This window comes from Spermophilus citellus (assembly GCF_964194105.1).
Source record: "Spermophilus citellus genome assembly, chromosome: 11".
In the NCBI taxonomy this organism is placed as follows: domain Eukaryota; kingdom Metazoa; phylum Chordata; class Mammalia; order Rodentia; family Sciuridae; genus Spermophilus; species Spermophilus citellus.
This window is the reverse complement of record NC_138192.1, coordinates 82,246,039-82,265,356: the sequence shown is the minus strand read 5'-3', so window position 1 is coordinate 82,265,356 and position 19,318 is coordinate 82,246,039. Positions and strand designations below refer to the sequence as shown.

Sequence of the window (19,318 nt, the reverse complement as noted above, 5' to 3'; positions counted from 1 at the left end):
GGAGGATAAGAAGAAAGGAAGTAGAAAGGGCTACTTCATGTGACTTCAGGTGGAGCACCAGAGAGAGAGTAATTGGGAAGGAAGCTTCAGGAGTGAACTGAGTCAGGAAATGACTTTTGGAACATGGTGATCTCAACATTCTGTAGATGGAAAGAAAGAACCTAGTAGAAAAAAAGCAGATGAAGCTATAGAAAAAGGAGAAGAGATATAAAAGATAGCCCAAGTGGAAACATATACTTTTTCTCATGGATGGAAGAAATTATAATATCAGGGTAAACTTACCCAGCTTCCCATTTCTCTAAGATATAGGAGACCAGATAAAGCACATGCCTATAATTCCAGCTACTGGAGGGGGAGAGAGGGGTGGGCGGGTGAAGCAGGAGGATTACAAGTTCAAAGCCAGCATGAGTAATTTAGTAAGACCCTGTCTCAAAATCAAAAATAAAAGGAATGTTGATGTAGCTCAGTGGGAGAGTGCACCTGGGTGCACCTAAAGAAGAAGAAAAAGATACAGGAGACCAAACATTTGCTGATGAGGGTTTGGAGTACTGATAGGAAACTTGAAGGATGATGTTTTCATAAGGAAGCTGACTTATATGTGTATTCCCTAAGTATATCACTTTTCCCCTAATTTTTCTAATTTATTTACCTCTTCTCTAGGTAAAGAACTTTTCATTTATTGATGTTCACCAATAGGAAATCTAATCTATAAGATAATAGAATTTTTAATAATCGTTTACAATTTTTGAATTTCAGTGAAAGCTTTGCTTTCAAAAACAGTTCTTTAGCTCAGAATGTACCACACACATGACCCAACTATACCACTCCTCAGTATTTATTCTAAGGAATTAAAGCCAGTGTACTATAGTAATAACATCTATACCCATGTTTATGAAGCACAATTCACAGCAACCAAGTTATGGAACCAGGCTAGGTATCCATTGATGGATGAATGCATAAATAAAATGTGATACACACACACACACACACACACACACACACACACACAATAAGGTTTTATTCAACTATAAAGAAGGATGAAATTATATCATTTTCAGGAAAATGAATGAACTTGAGAACATTATGTTAAGTGAAATAAGCCACATTTAGAAAGTTAGGGGTCATATGTCTTCTCTTATACATGGAAGCTAAAGAAAAAGATGTGGAAAAAAGTTGGAGAGGGAAATCTCATGAAAATAGAAGAGAAGCCAGTAGAGTAGAGGAAGGGGCACCAAGGGAAAGAGGAAGAAGTGGGAAAGGAAGGTACGGGTGAAAGAAATTGACAAAATTATATTGTGCATATATCAAGAATATAACAACAAATCCCACTATTATGTATAATTATAATGTACCAATAAAAATACATATAGATTTTTTTAAAATCTTTAAAATGGTGCCTTGGGGCTGGGAGTATAGCTCAGGGATAGAGCACTTGCCTATCATGTGCAAGGCCCTGGGTTCAATCCCCAGCACCAAAAAAATAATTAATTAATTTAATTCAATGGTATATTCAAATTATTACTAAATTTTTGAGTTCTTTCTAAGCATAACCTTCCAGGAAAACATCTAATAAAGTGAGACAAGCTGATGGTTTTATCTGACCATAATCTGCAATGCTGGCCTTTTCTTCTTGCTCCTTTTGAGAGGTACAGTTGTTATACCACAAATGAATACTCTTTCTTTATACATTCAACAATTAAGTGATGCTCTAGCATCTGTACAGCTCTAACTACATTTTTTTTGTTTTTGCAAAGAACTCCAAATTGGCTTGTTCATCTTACAGTTTGTGTGCTGCATTTTTGCAAATCCATTAGCTATCTTAATGGAATTCTACTTCAAACTTTAAAATATCTGTCATCAGCTAGTGGTTTCAATCCTTTGCACTGTGTCAAATGAGTAGATAAGGCAGAGACAAATGAGGCAAAGGCTTAAGAAGTCTTCTGCCACACATCCATTTACATACATACAGGGTTTTGGGGGGGTGTTTTTGTCTGGCATGGAACCTCATGGGCTTTGCAACTTCATTTCTCACAAGACTGCACAGGGAAGCAGGTACTCTGACTGACACCCATTAATTTTTTATTGTTCAGAAAGTAAATGATAAAGGAGAAGAGAATCATTTCAGAATTCCTTATCAAAGTGAGCTGATTTGGTTTAATGAGTGTTAAATAATAATATAGGCATTGCTTTGTTTTTTAGAATAATAATGAGGTGTTGCTTGGGTGCCTGTGAATACAGGATATGTGACCAGCTGTCTTTCACTGCATGCCTCTGTTGTCTAAGTCTTTTTAGTGAAATATGAAGTGTAAAATGGGAAAATTAATTACCTAAATTGACAACTAGTGTCCTTTAGTGACTTCAGAAAGCACAAAGTATGAGTTTATTAAAACTGTGGCCTTACTGATTTGAGTACTTTTCTCAAGTTCTGAGACTCCTTTGCTCTTCTGGAAGGTTTGTTTTGGAAAGATCAGTGGATATCAGTGATCAAGGCTGTGGTTTTCCAAAGGCTCTTTTTGACAAATGATGAATGCTACACAGTAAATTGAGAACCTATTACATATTACATATATCATTGAAAAACAGTAATTTATATATGTCTGTATATTAAAACTATCTAAAATGTTAGTCTTTAAAATTAAATGATAAAATAATATGCAAATAGATGAATAATATTGCTCCCCCAAATATTAAAAAGTAAAATCATTGCTTTATGGCCCAGGGTGTTGAACAGGGATAATTCCACTGTGATTTGCTTATAAAGAGTGATCCACGAATTTTTTTTTAATCTTCAGCAATCAGTGTCATAGTTTTAGAAATCCATGGCACCTAAGTATGTAACAGAATCTAGGAGCTTAATCTCATTGTGTGAGTCACCTGTGCCTACCCCTCAAAACTAATAACTTTGTGTCTTCCAATTGAAGCCTTATCTATACAATCTCCTTGGTTCCCAAGGCCAGTAAGAAAAGGGTGGTATTTAGCACACATGAATTAAAGTACCAATCACTTAAATCACTTGCTTGAGATTAATAAGTCAGTCATGGGAGGAACTGGGAATAGCCAAATATTCCTAGTTAATAAATCAGGAAGTTTCATTAGCATCCTAAATTTCATTATCTCTAGTCCTACTAAATGCACTACCCATTACTTACCAAGTGACCCTGCCTAAAGGATAATGATCAATTTTCTTTCTTTCTCTCTCTATCCCACATCTAATCAATCCATAAGTCTAGTTGGTTCTACAAGTCTATACTAAATCTGTTACTGGAATAAGATCCATGCTGCTAACTGCTCAAAGGCCAATATTTGGGAGGCAAGAGTTTGTAGGAAGGAATCAAATTTATTCAAAGGCCAGCCCTGAAGAAGATGGAGGAGCTATTGTAAAAGCTCCATCCTGAGGCACTCAGGGGCACAAAGGACTTTTATAGGAAGGGAAAGGAAAAGCAGAGCAGACCAAGTCTTTGTCAAAGGCCTATGTAGCCTCTTTATTCTTCTTAGGTCACAATAAACCTCCACCTCCTGGAGCTAGCTCCCATAGTTCTTTTTATACAGACATATTACTTTCCTGCAAGTTAAACCTCATGGAAATTTACATGCTGTGTGTAAGTTGTGGCTTAGAAATAAAGATAAAAGAACTTAAGAGAGAGTCCTTTCCTGGCTTGTGGAGTGGTGGGGAGAGTACAAAAGGTTCAAAAGTCCTTGATTTTGAGACAGCTTCTAAGGCCTTTCCATTTCTTTTAATCCAAAGTCATTTAGTATGCCAAAGAATCATACTTTGAAATCTTGTTTTCAGAGCCACAACAACAACAATACACACACACACACACACACACACACACACACACACACACTTGATTAATTCCACTGAGTTGGGCTTGGTCTTTTTAATTGTTAACTTAAGTACCTAATATAGTACATAACATATAATAGGTGATCATTAAATGCTTGTTAGGTAGATGAACAGTTACTTTCTTATGATTACACCACTTCATACCACCCACCAAGGAATAGACATTTGTACCTTCTCTTATTGGTGAGATAATTACCTCTCTTATTTAAGTTTTAAACCTTTGTAATTTCTCAGAGGCAGAAAAAGTCTTAGTGGTTTTAATTCATACAACTTGAAAAATCAAAACAAATGTTAGCAAGGAAACTTTTACTTCACATAGGGAACCAGAGACCTTCTCTAAAGAGTCCATTAATCTTGGGAAATTAATCAAGAAGAGATAACTCAGAAAAAAAAAATCTACAGAAAAAGTTTCGTTTGAAATGTATTTCTTAAAAGGCGAGTGTCATTTGCATTTCTAGGTTACATGCCAAGTTGCAGCTATTGAAGAGAAAAAAATAATTTTCTCTCCCTCTGAGAGAAACTAGTTGAGGAACTGACCCTATAATAAAATACAGATTAACAAGAGAAAAACAAACAGAAGTTTATTAACATGTATACCTCAGGTGTACTTGAGAGATATTCAGAGAAATGAATAAAAATTTCCAAGAGGTAGCTATGAAATTCAGGTGTAAGTACCAACTTCATCTGGAATCAGTAAAGAAGAAAGGCCAGTTGTGGGCAAGCATCCAAGGAAAGCACAGTAAATAAGGGGAAGGCTCATATAGATTTAAGTCTGTGCCTTCTGCATTGATGAGAGTTTCTAAAGATTTAGAATCATCCTTTTTTTTTTCTGGTACAAGGAAGGAAATACCTTTATAAGTAGTGGTTTCCTTCATAGATATAAACTTTCCTGACAAAATGGTAATTCCTACTCTGATCTCAGAGTTTCTGCAGTGGCTGTTGTTCCTCAAAATAATCCTTAAGACAAAAGAGACATATTTAGATATAGTGTATTCTGGTCTCCTACACAACCTTTAAAGAAATGCTATTAAACTGGGCATGGTGGCTCACCCCTGTAATCCCAGTAATTTGGGAGGCTGAGATAGGAGGATCACAAGTTCAAGGTCAGCCTCCGCAACTTAGTGAGGCCCTGCCTCAAAATGAAGAATCTTTTAAAAGGGCAGGGTATATAACTTGGTGGTAGAGTATCCTCAGGTTCAATCCTCAGTCCTTCCCCAACCCCACCCCCACAAAAAGGCAAAAGATATGAACAAACGCTTCAAAGAAGAAATAATTGAATAATAAAAATCTACAAAATTTCTCAGTGTCATCAGTCATTAGGGAAATACAAATACAAATTAAAGCCACAATAAACCACTATCACATCTCCACCACGTACCTGAAATCAAAAGAACCAAGGGCTGGGGAGGACATTAAACAATTAGAATTCTCATACAATGCTGATAGAGATATAAATTGATATAACCATTTTGAAAAACTGTTTTCAAAATCTACTAGAAACAAATACATGAATATCTTATGACCCAGTGATTCTACTATGTATGTATATTTAACATAAATAAGTGTTTATGTCTACCAAAGAATATACATTAGAATTTTCCTACTAACATTATGTAAAATAGCCCAAAACATTTCTTGATGTTCATCAATACCAACATAGATAAATTGTGGAATAGTCATGCAATGCAATATTATCAAGCAATGGAAAATAACTTCTCTATGTATAGCATGGATGAATCTCATTGGCATAATGTTGTGTGAAATAAGCCAAACAGAAAAAAATAGATATTGAGTGATTCACTTATATGAAGTTTAAAAGCAATTAAAACTGACCTAAGTTGACAGGGATGAAAATGATAACTACCTTTGGAGGTTATCAAGTAATTAGGAGTTCAAGGTAACCTTTTGGGGTGGTGGGAAAATTCTGTATCTTGATATATGTTGTGTTTATATATGTAAAAATTTATTAAAATTTATGTACTGAGCCAGGGATGTAAGCTTAGTGGCAGAGCATTTGCCTGGTGTATGCAAAGCCTTGGGTTTGATCCCCAGTACGTCAGAAAACAAAATGAAACAAAAAAAAAAAATTAATTAAAGGCTCTAGCTGTAGCTCAGTGGTAAAGCACTTGAATAGAATGTATGAGGCCCTGGGTTTGATCACCAGCATCACAAAACAACAATAAAAAAATTAAAAATTAAATTAAATCATGTACTTTATAGTATGTAGACTATACCTCAATAAAAGGAGAAATAAAAAGTATAGGTAGCAACATTTTCTGCCTCACAGAGTATGCAAAAAAAATTAATGAAATAATGACAAGTTACAATGAAATCATGGATGATTTTAAATTTTTTTACTTTTTGTCTGACTTTATTGTCTAAATTTTATGTTGAACATAAAACTTGTTACATTAATAAAATTAAACCTTGTAAATAAAATAATAAAAATTTGTTATGACTCCCAAGTTCTAATTCAAAATTCAAGACCTACATTTATATAGAATATTATTTTGATCATTTTTAAAATCAATACCTATATTTGGATCTGACTTCCATCTGCCAATAGGATCAGTTTCTTAAAAGTGCTTCCAAAACCTCTGGCATATTCTTTTTATCTTCTGTGTGAGTTATTAGTCTCTGAAGTACTGTTTGAACAATATGGTGCTAAGTTTGATGAATAAGGTGGATTAATCTCAGTAAAGTTTTGAAGTAAGAAGTAAGGATGACAAAAATTAAAGACTGATTTTCTTCAAATGGTTCATCAACTAGATGTGAAAACAGTCCCAAATTAAAATATTTTCAAATGTCTTGAAATTTGAAAAATAAGTGAATCAATGTCAAACCTCATAAGGAAGATACTTTATGGAAATATATCCACTTACATACATAAATTATGGGGTTTTGTAACAAAGGGCAATTCTGATGTAGTTAAGCAAATTTTGCTTCAAAGTCCTGTAGGATAAAACCTTTAAAAAGGTGTTTGAGTAATCAGGAAATAATTAAGACAGTCAGAAGACCTGATAATTAAAATTTGGTGAGGGAATACTTGAAAATGGAATTCATATTAACTAGAAGTTCCAGATGACATGCATCTTTATTAAAAGAAACCGAAGTAAACAGTACATTAATTAAACTTACAAATACACAAAATAAGGAGGCTTTAAACAAGCCAGTAAGGAAAGAAAACTAATATAGTGAATTTTGACCAAAATATCAAGTCATTGAGAGGAGATAATAAAAAACTAGGCTTTGAAGTTTATAAATTTACACATCCAGAAAGAATGCCTCAATTTAAATATATAAACCATGAGTGACTTTCCTGATTTTAGGATATGTTTTACTGACCAGTTGGTATCAATCCAAAACCAGAATTCTCTGAATACTTTGAAACCATTTATATATTTCCAAAGTCAAAATTTTTCTTAATACTCTGAAATTAAGACTTCGGCCTACTTGGTGGAAAACAATCCAAACATTATTTATCTAAATGTTAGATCATGTCAATGTTAAGTATACTAATGCTCTCAATATACTTTTAAAGAGAAATGTCTGTTTTTGTCTATATTGATATGTCCTCAACTATATTTTAATAGATCTGAGATATTCTTTGCCTTTTGCCTCAGTTGGCCTTTGTAGTAATAGGCCACCTACCTATTGCCAGCTGTATGCTCAACTACCAAGTAGTCACCAGGTAAGCCCTGGGACTTGTAGCCCCTTAAACATGTCTTCACATTTCTGCTTCTAATCACTCTGAGCTTCCCTTTCTTTTCAATCCTATTCTTTGCTTATCTAAATCTGACCTTCAAAACCTTTGAAATGTCACTTCCTTAATGAAATATGTCCTTTTCTTCCCAAGCAGAAGTCATCATGTTCTGCTCTATGCTCTCGTGCCTCTTGCTAGTTTCTATCATAAATTAGAGGCTCTGAATGACTATCTCATTTCCCTTCCTAAGCCATAACTTTCTTAAAGTCTATAATAGTTCACTTACTTTTCAGTGTCTAGCACATTGTCAGCAATTATCATAACGTTAATATGCATTGTTAATTGATAAATTACCTCTTTTAAAAATTATCTCTTTTAAAAAGAAGTTATAAGAAAGGGTATCTGTTTAATTTTTCTTAAATAGGATCTAGAGAAAAGTATGTAATTTTATACATCTCAATATAACCCAAATCAGTGGTTAGGCATTTTTTTTAATTTTTAATTTTTTATTTATGTATGACAGCAGAATGTATTACAGTTCTTATTACACATAGAGCACAGTTTTTCATATCTGGTTGCATACAAAGTATATTCACACCATTTGTGTCTTTATACATGTACTTTGGATAATAATATCCATCACATTCCACCATCATTTCTAACCCCATGCACCCTCCCTTCCCCTCCCACCCCTCTGCCCTATCTAGAGTTCACCTATTCCTCCCACGCTCTCCCTCCCTACCCAACTGTAAATCAGCCTCTTTATATCAGAGAAAACATTTGGCATTTTTTTTTATTGGGATTGGCTAACTTCATTTAACATCATCTTCTCTAACTCCACTCCATCCATTTACCTGCAAATGCCATAATTTTGTTCTCTTTTATTGCTGAGTAACATCCCATAATGTATATAGGCCACTTTTTTTTATCCATTTATCTGTTGAAGGGCATCTAGGTTGTCCACAGTTTAGCTATTGTGAATTGTGCTACTATAAACTCTGATGTACTTGTGTCCCTGTAGTAAGCAGTTCTTAAGTCCTTCAGGTATAAATAGCTGGGTCAAATGGTGGTTCCATTCCCAATTTTCCAAGAAATCTCCATACTGCTTTCCATATTGGCTGCATCAATTTGCAGTCCTACCAGCAGTGTATGAGTGTAACTTTTTTCCCACATCCTCGCCAACACTTATTGTTCTTTATATTCATAATAGCTGCCATTCTGACTGGAGTGAGATGAAATCTTGAGTAGTTTTGATTTGCATTTCTGTAATTGCTAGTGATGATGAACATTTTTTCAGATACTTGTTGATGATGTATATCATCTTCTGAGAAGTGTCTGTTCAGGTCCTTGGCCCATTTATTGATTGGGTTATTTGTTGTTTTTTTGGTGTTTAGCTTTTTGAGTTCTTTATATACCCTAGAGATTAGTCCTCTATCTGATGTGTGAGAGCAAAGATTTGTTCCCAAGACGTAGGCTGTCTATTCACTTCACATATTGTTTCTTTTGCTTAGAAGAAACTTTTTAGCTTGAGTCCATCCCATTTATTGATTCTTGATTTTAATTCTTGCACCAAAGGAGTCTTATTAAGGAAGTTGGGGCCTAATCCCACATGATGGAAACTAAGGCCTACTTTTTCTTCTGTTAGATGAAGGGTCTCTAGTTTTATTCCTAGGTCCTTGATCCATTTTGAGTTGAGTTTTGTGAGAGAGGGGGGTTTAATTTCATTTTGTTGCATATGGATTTCCAGTTTTCCCAGCACCATCTGTTGAAGAGGCTATCTTTTCTCCAATGCATGTTTTTGGTGTCTTTGTCTAATATAATATAATTGTAATTTTATAGGTTAGTCTCTGTGTCCTCTATTTTGTACCATTGGTCTACCAGTCTGTTTTGGTGCCAATGCCATGCTGTTTATGTCACTATTGCTGTGTAGTATAGTTTAAGATCTGGTATAGTGATACCACCTGTATCACTCTTCCTGCTAAGGGTTGCTTTAGCTACTTTGGGTCTCTTATTTTTCCAGATGAATTTCATGATTGCTTTTTCTATTTCTATGAGGAATGCCATTGGGATTTTGATTGGAATTGCATTATATCTGTATAGTGCTTTTGGTAGTATGGTCATTTTGATAATATTAATTCTGCCTATCCAAGAGCAAGGTAGATATTTCCATCTTCTAAGGACTTCTTTGATTTCTTTCTTTAGGATTCTGTAATTTTCATTATATAGATCTTTCACCTCTTTTGTTGATTCCAAAGTATTTTATTGTTTGTTTGTTTGTTTTTGAGGCTATTGTAAATGGGGTAGTTTTCCTCATTTCCCTTTCTAAGGATTTGTCACTGATACACAGAAATGCATTTGATTTATGGGTGTTGATTTTATATTCTGCTACATTGCTGAATTCATTTACTAGTTTTAGAAGTTTTCTGGTGGAACTTTTAGGGTCTTCTAGATATAGAATCATTCATTTAAGAGTAATATGCTTTAAAACTAAATTTCAATTGTACAAGCAATAGTTATTTCACATCTACAGTGATTTTCATGTGCTTTCATAATATTAATGATACATTACACCCCTCCCCCTCCACTCAGGAAGGTTAGTCACCAATGACGATCAGTTAGAGAAAACATCATGCTCATTTATGCTGCCTTCTAATTTGTGGTACATTATTTAATCTTGATGAATTTCAGTTTCCTCATCTTAAAAATAAGAAAAATCATTTTCAGCCATACCTATTCTAATTTGTTTTGAGAGATCATAAGATAATGTAAGTAATAGCACTTTGTGAACTGTAAAGTTGTATACAAATGTAAGGGTATATGAGGGAAATTAGTATAAGAAACATTAAAAGGGTAATATGAGGGTTTGTATGAGTAAATGACTGAAATAGATCAGATTTTTTCAGGTCAAATTTAAATGACACACCAAATGAAATGCTTAAAGCAAGGAAAGATTTTGGTGTGTAATAACTTAAGTATTCATCACAAGAAACTGGGTAATTCCAAAGGGGAAAATATGGAAATTACTGAATTATTTTTCTGCTTTGTGAGTTCTATAAGATTACAAGTTCAATCTGAGAAGTCCTTATAGATGAAAGAGTTACAGATCTGAAATAATCTCCAGGCTAATTTACTCATTATTACCAATTAGAAAGAATGATTCTATTTCCTTCTTTCATACTATTGAGGTCAGCTTATAAAAAATCCAAGAACTTTTCCATAATACTTCATTTCATCTGAAGTTTTAATATACCTGCTGAAAGGACATATGGAATGCAGAGGGTCAGGAAAGACCTCAGCACTCATATATTCTAAACAACCTCAGATCTAAAGTCCCCCTGTAGCACCCTTACTATGTTGGTCTTCACATGGATGGATGGATCAGAAAAAAGATGAAACTCAACTGCTGATTCACAAACCATACACAGAACCTTATACCAGAAACAGAAACACAAAATTGGTTATCGTTCCCTAGATACTTGGGAAAGTTTCCTCTTGATCATCCAGGCCAATGGTGTCCAATTCTGAATTAGGGCAATTAACAAATGTATTTTCAGTTTTAATTCCCTTTCTCTCTTAATGAGAGTTAATCATCATGTCTATACACATTTTCTGAGTACCAGCTCTTGCTGTTGCCAACAAAACTCATTTTTTTCCCATAGGAGTCACTGAATAAAGACTGTCCTGAATAGCAAATGAATACTGAGGAGGTAGATACTGTTAAAGTCACTTTGACCCTTCACTGCGCACATGGGCCTTGAGGATTATAAGCATTTAGTAGCTATGTGATCTAAATGCCAAGATGTCTCTAAATGAGTTGATTAATCTTCATATTGTGCTTATGGTTTATGTCATTATTTAAAATTTTTTTGACTGGCAGTAATTAATAAGCATAATGAATGGAACCTTGTCTTTTGTTTTTAGATAAATTGCATTGCCAAAGAGCAAAAACTTAACTAATCTTCCCTCTTCTCTACTTTATAAGCCAAAGTTAAAAATTTAACTTGGTATAGAAATTCAATTTTAACTTTATATCCATGTCATAATTAAAACATGAGTAGTCAAATTAAACTAACATTGCCTAATAACTTCTTTCCTGTTGCCATCATATCATGTAATCATATTGGAGGGTAGCTGATGTTGTTATATATTAAAGACTTCCCTGGAGCATAACTTATAACTCCAGGAAATCAGACAGAAAATTACCTGCTTTATTAAAGGGAGAACAAAGTCATTTTGTGAGAAGTCATCATGATCTTGGGGTAACCTCATATGGAAACCAGTGGCATGGAATTCTGTTTAGATCAAACTCTATGATCTCGAATCTGCACTAAAGTAAAAACTATGTATATATTGAGAGAGTTTCTATTTTGTTTTTCAATTTTTCAAATTTGTTTTTAATTCCTTGATGGTGATTTAATATGATTGTATGATATATGAGTCTTTAATAACCCTGTGTCTCCCTTAGAAGATAAAGGAAAGCTGAAAGCCAATAGTTCCAGTCAGCCATCATGCTCTGAAAGTGGCTCATTTCTCCTCAAATCTGGCACAACTGCCCTGCCACCTGGGACAGCCACTTCGCCCTCCAAAAGCACAAATGGAGCACCAGGGTCTGTTGCTGAATCCGAAGAAGAGAAAGCCAAAAAATTACTTTATTGTTCACTATGCAAAGTGGCTGTGAACTCCCTGTCACAGCTAGAGGCACACAACACAGGTTAGCAGCTATCTTTCAAATTGAAATAATGTTTATAACAAAACCCAGCTTTTCCCATCAGAATGTCACTCTGTTGTTCAGGTATGAAGTGTGTATAGTGTCTTCTCTACCATTTGAGTTCAAAGGAATGATTTTTTAAAGTATGATCATAATATCTTTGGAAATAACAAAGCAAAAGCAGTTTAAAGATAAAACTTATTCTATTCTTCATTCCCTCAAAAGCATCAAATACTTTCCATAACTCACTTGTTTTTGGGGGTGGGTACCAGGAGATTGAATTCAGGGGCACACGACCACTGAGCCACATACTCAGCCCTAGTGTGTATTTTTTTTTAGAGACAGAGTTTCACTGAATTGCTTAGCACCTTGCTTTTGCTGAGGTGGGCTTTGAACTAGCGATCCTCCTGTCTCAGCCTCCTGAGCTGCTGGGATTATAGGCATGTGCCACCACCCCTGGCTCTATAACTCATTTTTGATGAGGTAATAGAGATGAAGACAAAAAGTTTTATGCAATATTCACTGCCACACACTTTATAAGAGAAAAAATAGAAACAACAGCTTATCGATAAGGAAATAATGAATAAATTATAGTAACCAAAAATGATAGAATATGTTAATCAATAAAATGTAATTATTAGAACATAAATACATGATTTGATATTTGAAAATTTCAGGATATTTAATTAGTAAATCCAAATTCTGAAAAAACATATTTGTTAGCATCGCAAAAAAAAACAAAAAAACCTGATAACTTATAGTGGTACAACTCTAGGTAATCTTTATTTTCTCAATATTTTGGATATTTTATTATACACTCATGCTTTCCCATGTGTTACAATGAAAACATGTTAAACTTACAATTAGTGTAAAAATGATGCTAAAAAGGCACTGGGAACTTCAGTCTGAAGATAACCTTCTCAAGGATAAGAAAATAAAGAGCTTCATGCCAGGCTACATGCTTATATTCCAGCTACTTGAGGCTGATGCAGAAAGACCATAAGTTTGGGACTAGCCTCAGCAACTTAGTGAGGCTGTGTCTCAAAAAATAAAAAGGGCTGGTGATGTAACTCAGTGATAAAAAGCCTCTGAGTTCAATTCCCAGTACCAAAAAAAAAAAAAAAAAAAAAAAAAAAGAAGACAATGACAACAAAGACAGGAAAAAGTAAACAAAGAGAGAGAGAGAGAGATAGAAGTTGCTTCCTATAGTTCTTAAATAGCTGTTTAATATATGCCTTTTTCTATTTTAGGATCTAAACACAAGACCATGGTTGAGGCTCGTAATGGAGCTGGTCCAATTAAGTCCTATCCTAGACCTGGATCAAGATTAAAGATGCAGAATGGCAATAAGGGGTCAGGACTACAGAACAAGACATTTCATTGTGAAATCTGTGATGTTCATGTTAACTCGGAAATTCAACTCAAACAGGTAATGAAATTAGTGTACTCTGCTCTTTGGGGTCACTACTTGAAGATCTCTATCTCCTCCTCATCTACAGAGTGGTTCTCACTGTGCTCACAGTTAACTTTACTAACCTTTATAGGATGCATAACTTATGCAACATAAAAGTTCTCTGTGGAAAAGAAAGTCAGTATCCAGTGATGGAGCATCTACTACTACTGTATGTCAGGTTCCAGGTTAGGTGTTAGGGATAGAAGGATGGACATAAAAACCACACAGAGCTTACAGTCCAGCAGAAGCCACTGGTAAGTCTGCCAAGGCCCCAAAGTCTAGGTAGAGAGATTCTTCAGTAACAGTGGAAACACCAGAAAAAAACCTGATAAGGCCTATAGAAAACAAAAGATGGAAAGGAGAAGGTCATAGAGAACAATGGGAGGAGGAAGCAGGTCTTAAAGGAGGTAGTAAAGATTTTACCCAAACCATTCTAGAAGGATGAACCAAGAGCTGGAATGGAGAAAACATCAACCTCTGTGTAGGAAATGTATCTTTCATGTATTTAGCTTATGCATCAAACATTTTTTCAGCACATTTCTAGCCGGAGGCATAAAGATCGAGTTGCAGGGAAGCCACTGAAGCCGAAATACAGCCCTTACAACAAACTCCAGCGGAGCCCAAGCATTTTAGCAGTAAGTTCACTCATCTGCTCACCTTTTGGGGAGGGCAGCCTTGCTGGGTTGGGCAGGAGCTGTAAGGAGGACCTAGGGACTAACAGTCATGGGAAGGTTGTGAATTTATCTATTTTATCTTGACCATGCTGGGGATTGAACCTAGGACCTCACACATGCTGAGCATGTGCTCTACCACTAAAGTACACCCCGAACCTAAAGGCTGTGAATTTAAACAACCTACATAGACAGAAATTTTAGAATGAACTGCTTAGTTCCTGCTATAAGGACATCTTGAAGAAAGCTCCTTTAGGAAAGAAAAACTGAACCTCTTTAAGAGTTAATGCCCAGCAGGGTGTGGTGGCTCATGCCTGTAATTCCAGCTACTTGGGGGCCTGAAGCAGAATTATTGCACATTCAACATCAGCCTCATAACTTAGGGGGAGACCCTGTCTTAAAATAAAAAATAAAATTAAAGAAGAACTAATACCTTACTCTTTACCAAGGCCTTGTCAGAAGACTATCTTCTTTACTATATAAGGAAAAGCAAAGACTCAGGACAGGGCAAGTGATGCCTGAGGAATCCTGGGATGTGTGGAACCCGGCAGAGAGGTTGCTTTCATAAAACAAAAATCCATCCATTTAGTTTAATATCCCTGTGTTTCCTGTGTGTGTGTGTGTGTGTGTGTGTGTGTGTGTGCACGCGCGCGCACGCGCGCGCACATGTATGCAAGAAAGTAGTGTTTATATTCCATTCTAGCAGGCATGTTGGTGATCGGCCCATCCTACCTGTTCTCAATATGTACAGTTTTCTGTGTTTTGCAAAAATACCTAGGAACTTCATCAGTAGGTGTCATATAAATACCCAGATGGATGGATTTCACACTCTCCCTGGGACCTGGCCCAGCATGGTATTCAGTCTGAGATGAAGCTGGGATTGGCCAGCTGGAGGTGGTGCTGAGTTTACCTTCCAGCTTCTCCAAAACCTTGGCTTCTGCAGCAAGCTGGTGGTATCTGCATTAGGCATACCCATCTTGCACAACTCCTCTGACTGCAAAAGAGAGAAATTAAGGATTATTTTCCTACTTCACATGAAGATTCTACCCTGGGACTCCTTTAAATAGAGAAAGTTTCTAGTCCACTAATAGTCATTCCCAGTAACAGATACTTAATTTAGCTAATTTTTCAGGAAATTCTCATTATGTGGCCAGGAAAAGGAAGGAATTGACTTTTTTTTTTTTTTGTCTTTTTACTCTAACTGGGTCCCTAAAGTCCTGAATGAACTCAGTTACTTACCTAAATTTCAGTTTATCCAAGAGCAGTGATGTGAAGGGTCGTACTTCTAAAAAAAAAAAAAAAAAAAAAAAAAAGATAAAAGAAAAAGCAAGAAACTTTTCTCTAAGCTACAAGGTGGTTTAACGTAAGTGTGAATTTTGAAATGAGATCCATTGCTTAAGCAGGAAACTTCTGGGCATGTTTTGTTTTATTTCTTTCTTGCTGAGCCCCTTTGTGTCTATTCATAGAGATGCCCTGTGTCCTAGTATCCAGGATCAAAGACCAAAGAAAGACTTGAAATGGGAACAACTCAAAATAAAACTATATCAATACTAAAAGACACTGACACCAGCTTGGGGAAAATAATCATCTCTTCACTCCTGAAAGTAGACTTTAAATTTAAGACTTCTCTCTGGTGCTGTTATTCAACAACAACCTGCTCACCCCATTCCTGGTCTTTTTCCTCTCATTAGGCAAAACTTGCATTCCAGAAAGATATGATGAAACCTTTGGCCCCAGCCTTCCTGTCCTCACCCCTGGCAGCAGCAGCGGCTGTGTCCTCTGCACTGTCACTGCCACCCCGGCCATCTACCTCGCTCTTCCAGGCTCCAGCCATCCCTCCAGCTCTCCTGAGGCCAGGGCACGGGCCTATCCGTGCCACTCCGGCTTCCATCCTGTTTGCCCCATACTGACATCTGCAAGCCCCAAGACCAGCCAGGCCAGTAGGAAAGTCGAGAAGCCAAGCCAAAAGGATTTCAGCAACTTGAGCATTTTGTGTTACAGTAAGTATCCCACCTACCCACAAAATGCAGCCTACCACCTGAAACCCCAGCTTCAGTGAAAAACAAATCACTAGATTCAAGAGTGCTTTTATGGACCGATCAAATCATTTTGGAATGTGAGCAGCACAGGTTCCCTCTTCCCTCCCTAACTCCACCCCATTTAATTGGTGTATCTGAGAAATCTGGGTTCTTGAAAATGTACAGTCAGAAAGTAAAGAAATAGAAAACCAGTCTCTGTTTTCCCATGGGTATAATCTGGCTTAGAACAATATGGAATATTTTCCTGACAGACTTGAAAACTAGGATCTTCCTCAGATGTCTGTAAATAGCTCTGGAATCCAACCGGGCATATTCTAGTGTGGAAGAAAAATAGAACACAAGTGCTTACTTGTGAATACCATCTTACCAACGGATCACGTTTTCTTTTTGGTGTACTCTCGTCGACAGGGATTGTGTACTGTTTTAGACCCAAGTACTGTTGTATCCTGTGTAGTACTAGATTGTATCTCTTGTCTGAATTCAACATCTTTAGTTGCTGTGTAAATGTTAGGAAGCAAAATAGCTTTGAATTTCTCGTTAAGAGAACAAAAGATAATGTATTTTCTTTATTTCATATTTTATTTGGAGATATTTAAACAAAATAGAAAGCCATATAACATAGCTATAATTACTACCTGTTTGCTATTTTTGTCTAACTTATTTTGTAGCTTCCTCACTGGTTTGAGTTGCTAAGCAAATATATACAAACACAAAAAGAGCTTCCTAAATTGCACATTTTGGCACCTCCTGTGCATTCTGCAAGAAGACAATGAATCCATGTATTTCTACGTAATTATCTTCATTTTTAACCTGTTTTCATTTGTAATGATGCTACATAATTTTGTGGCTCCCTAATGCAATAATGTACAGAAGATATAAAATTTATAATTGAACAATTTGTCTTTCTGTTCACTGAATATGTTGCAGGTCATGCTCCCATGCACCCCTTTCGAAGTTGGTGTCAACAAGACTAGAATATTTGTGATATCAGGGGCAAGAAGTATCATAAAACAATAAAATAGTGAACTCTTTTAGAGTATCTATATCTGCAATCTGTAAATGGTAAAATGTCTGTGTATTTTTTTAAATGTACCTTTTCAATAAAAGCATCAAAAATAAAAATTGGTTCATATTTCCAGTATTATTTTCTCCTGAGACTCCTTCTAATTTGAAATCACCTGATGAAAGATTTTTTGTAGGAACAAAGATTGCTTCTTACATATTTATCATTTTTAGCACTTATTTTCTGCATATTTATTTGTCATGTTTATTCATTGCCTCATGAGGTGGAACATGACTGCTGTTTCCTCTCTGAATCTCTAAGAAGTTGGGCCAAAGTTGTGAGTTGTCCAAAATCATGGTAGCAGCCTGCTAAACATTTTTGACTCTGATTTTTTTAAAACTCACTGTAGGTCTTCTACATCCCCAACTCCTCTTTTATTGGTGTCCAAGGCATTTATGGTTCTCCTCTTTGGAATTTTATTCCACTCCTCCCCTTTCACCTTCTCCCTTTGCACAGCCTTCTTTCCTTTTCCTTCATTCTATTGCTTTTAAAGCATAACAATCACTGTTTGTTTGGGCCATCTATTCCTGTTCAACGAGCTTCTTTAAAACTTTGTAATGACAACCACTTGCTTACATCAGGATTTCATGGGCCAAGAATTCCAGCAGGTTCGGCCAGGCTGTCCTGTTCCCCAGAGGAATCAGTAGCCTTTCCTTGTTATTCAGCTGGCAGGTGGGCCAGGGTGAAGGGGCCAAATGGCTCTACTCACAGTCTACCCACAGGGAATGGCCAGACAGTTGAGCTCCACTAGATCAGCCTACCAGAGGGCCTGGGTGGGAGCTCCCAGCATCCTCCTGTGGTCTCAGGTAGTTACATAGTGTATTTTCAGAGGCCTAGGTGGAAACCAGAGACTCCTTATGAAACATTTAGGAAACTCCCAGCCACTTCTGCTACATTCTATTGATCAAAAAAAGTTTCTAAAACCAATTCAGACTGAAGGGAAGAAAATTAGACTTTACTTCTCAGTGTGAAGAAGAGCAAAGAATTTGGCACCATATTTAATCTACTACACTGCTATAGAATTTTGAGGGGAGTGGTAACAAAACTATTACAGATCTTCTTCCTCCCCACCTAAAACGCAGACCCTATCAGTTTTTATAAATGAGAACCAGGATGGGAGGTAGAACTAACATAGTCATTTCTAAAAAAATAAGGTCAGTAGATGGCAGTGTAGCTGTGATGCCTGGTATAGACTTCCTTCATTAAAGATGTTATCCAACTATTGAAAAATTGTTGATTTTAGTTCTGAGGCTTATAAACAGGTTAACTTAGAGAACAATAAGATTCCAGTTTAAAATTTGGAATTTGGCATGTTTACTTTTTTAAACTGACTCATTGGAACTCTAACCAATATTGGTTAAACTTGGTTGAACCATAAGATATGATTTATACACAATGTTTGCATGGAATTTTGTTTTAGTTTAACACTTTGGAGAACTTTTTATTTTTATAGACTTCAATGGCAATTATATTTTATTTATCTTGCTTTATCCTATGGCTCATTGAAGCTTAATGCAATCCTCAATTTTTTTTAAATGTCAACATTGAAATAGACCCAGAAATTTACTAGTTAGATTTATAGAGTTAAGATTTTTAAATCACCTTGGGGAGGAGGAAGTACAATAGAATAGCAATTAATTAAAATGCATGCCTCCAGAAGAAGCTGTGAGTAGCTTCAATCGATGATTTAGGAAACACTGTTAAACAGATATATCTTATCTTGTGCTCTGATTCTCAGATGTCAGAATGGGTCAGCCCTGAGGTGGGGAGGTGCATATATTTGAACTAATATCCCTTCTTGTGCCATTTCTATGGGAGAAGATACTGACTTCAT

The 19,318-nt window shown here is 35.9% G+C and overlaps 1 protein-coding gene across 7 annotated transcripts in view; it reads left to right on the top strand.

Moving 5' to 3' along the window:
• ZNF385B (zinc finger protein 385B) overlaps positions 1 to 17,342 on the top strand; it is a 389,695-nt gene extending 372,353 nt beyond the window's left edge. For 6 of the 7 annotated variants that reach the window (XM_081261414.1, XM_081261412.1, XM_081261417.1 and 3 more), the window contains 4 exons: positions 12,016 to 12,261; positions 13,509 to 13,687; positions 14,245 to 14,346; positions 16,074 to 17,342. In XM_081261414.1, the coding sequence (XP_081117540.1) occupies positions 12,016 to 12,261; positions 13,509 to 13,687; positions 14,245 to 14,346; positions 16,074 to 16,292 (746 nt within the window). In that variant the 3' untranslated portion in view covers positions 16,293 to 17,342. The remainder of the gene's footprint in view (positions 1 to 12,015; positions 12,262 to 13,508; positions 13,688 to 14,244; positions 14,347 to 16,073) is intronic. The other variant, XM_081261413.1, reaches the window with a different exon arrangement.
• Positions 17,343 to 19,318: the final 1,976 nt, after the last annotated feature.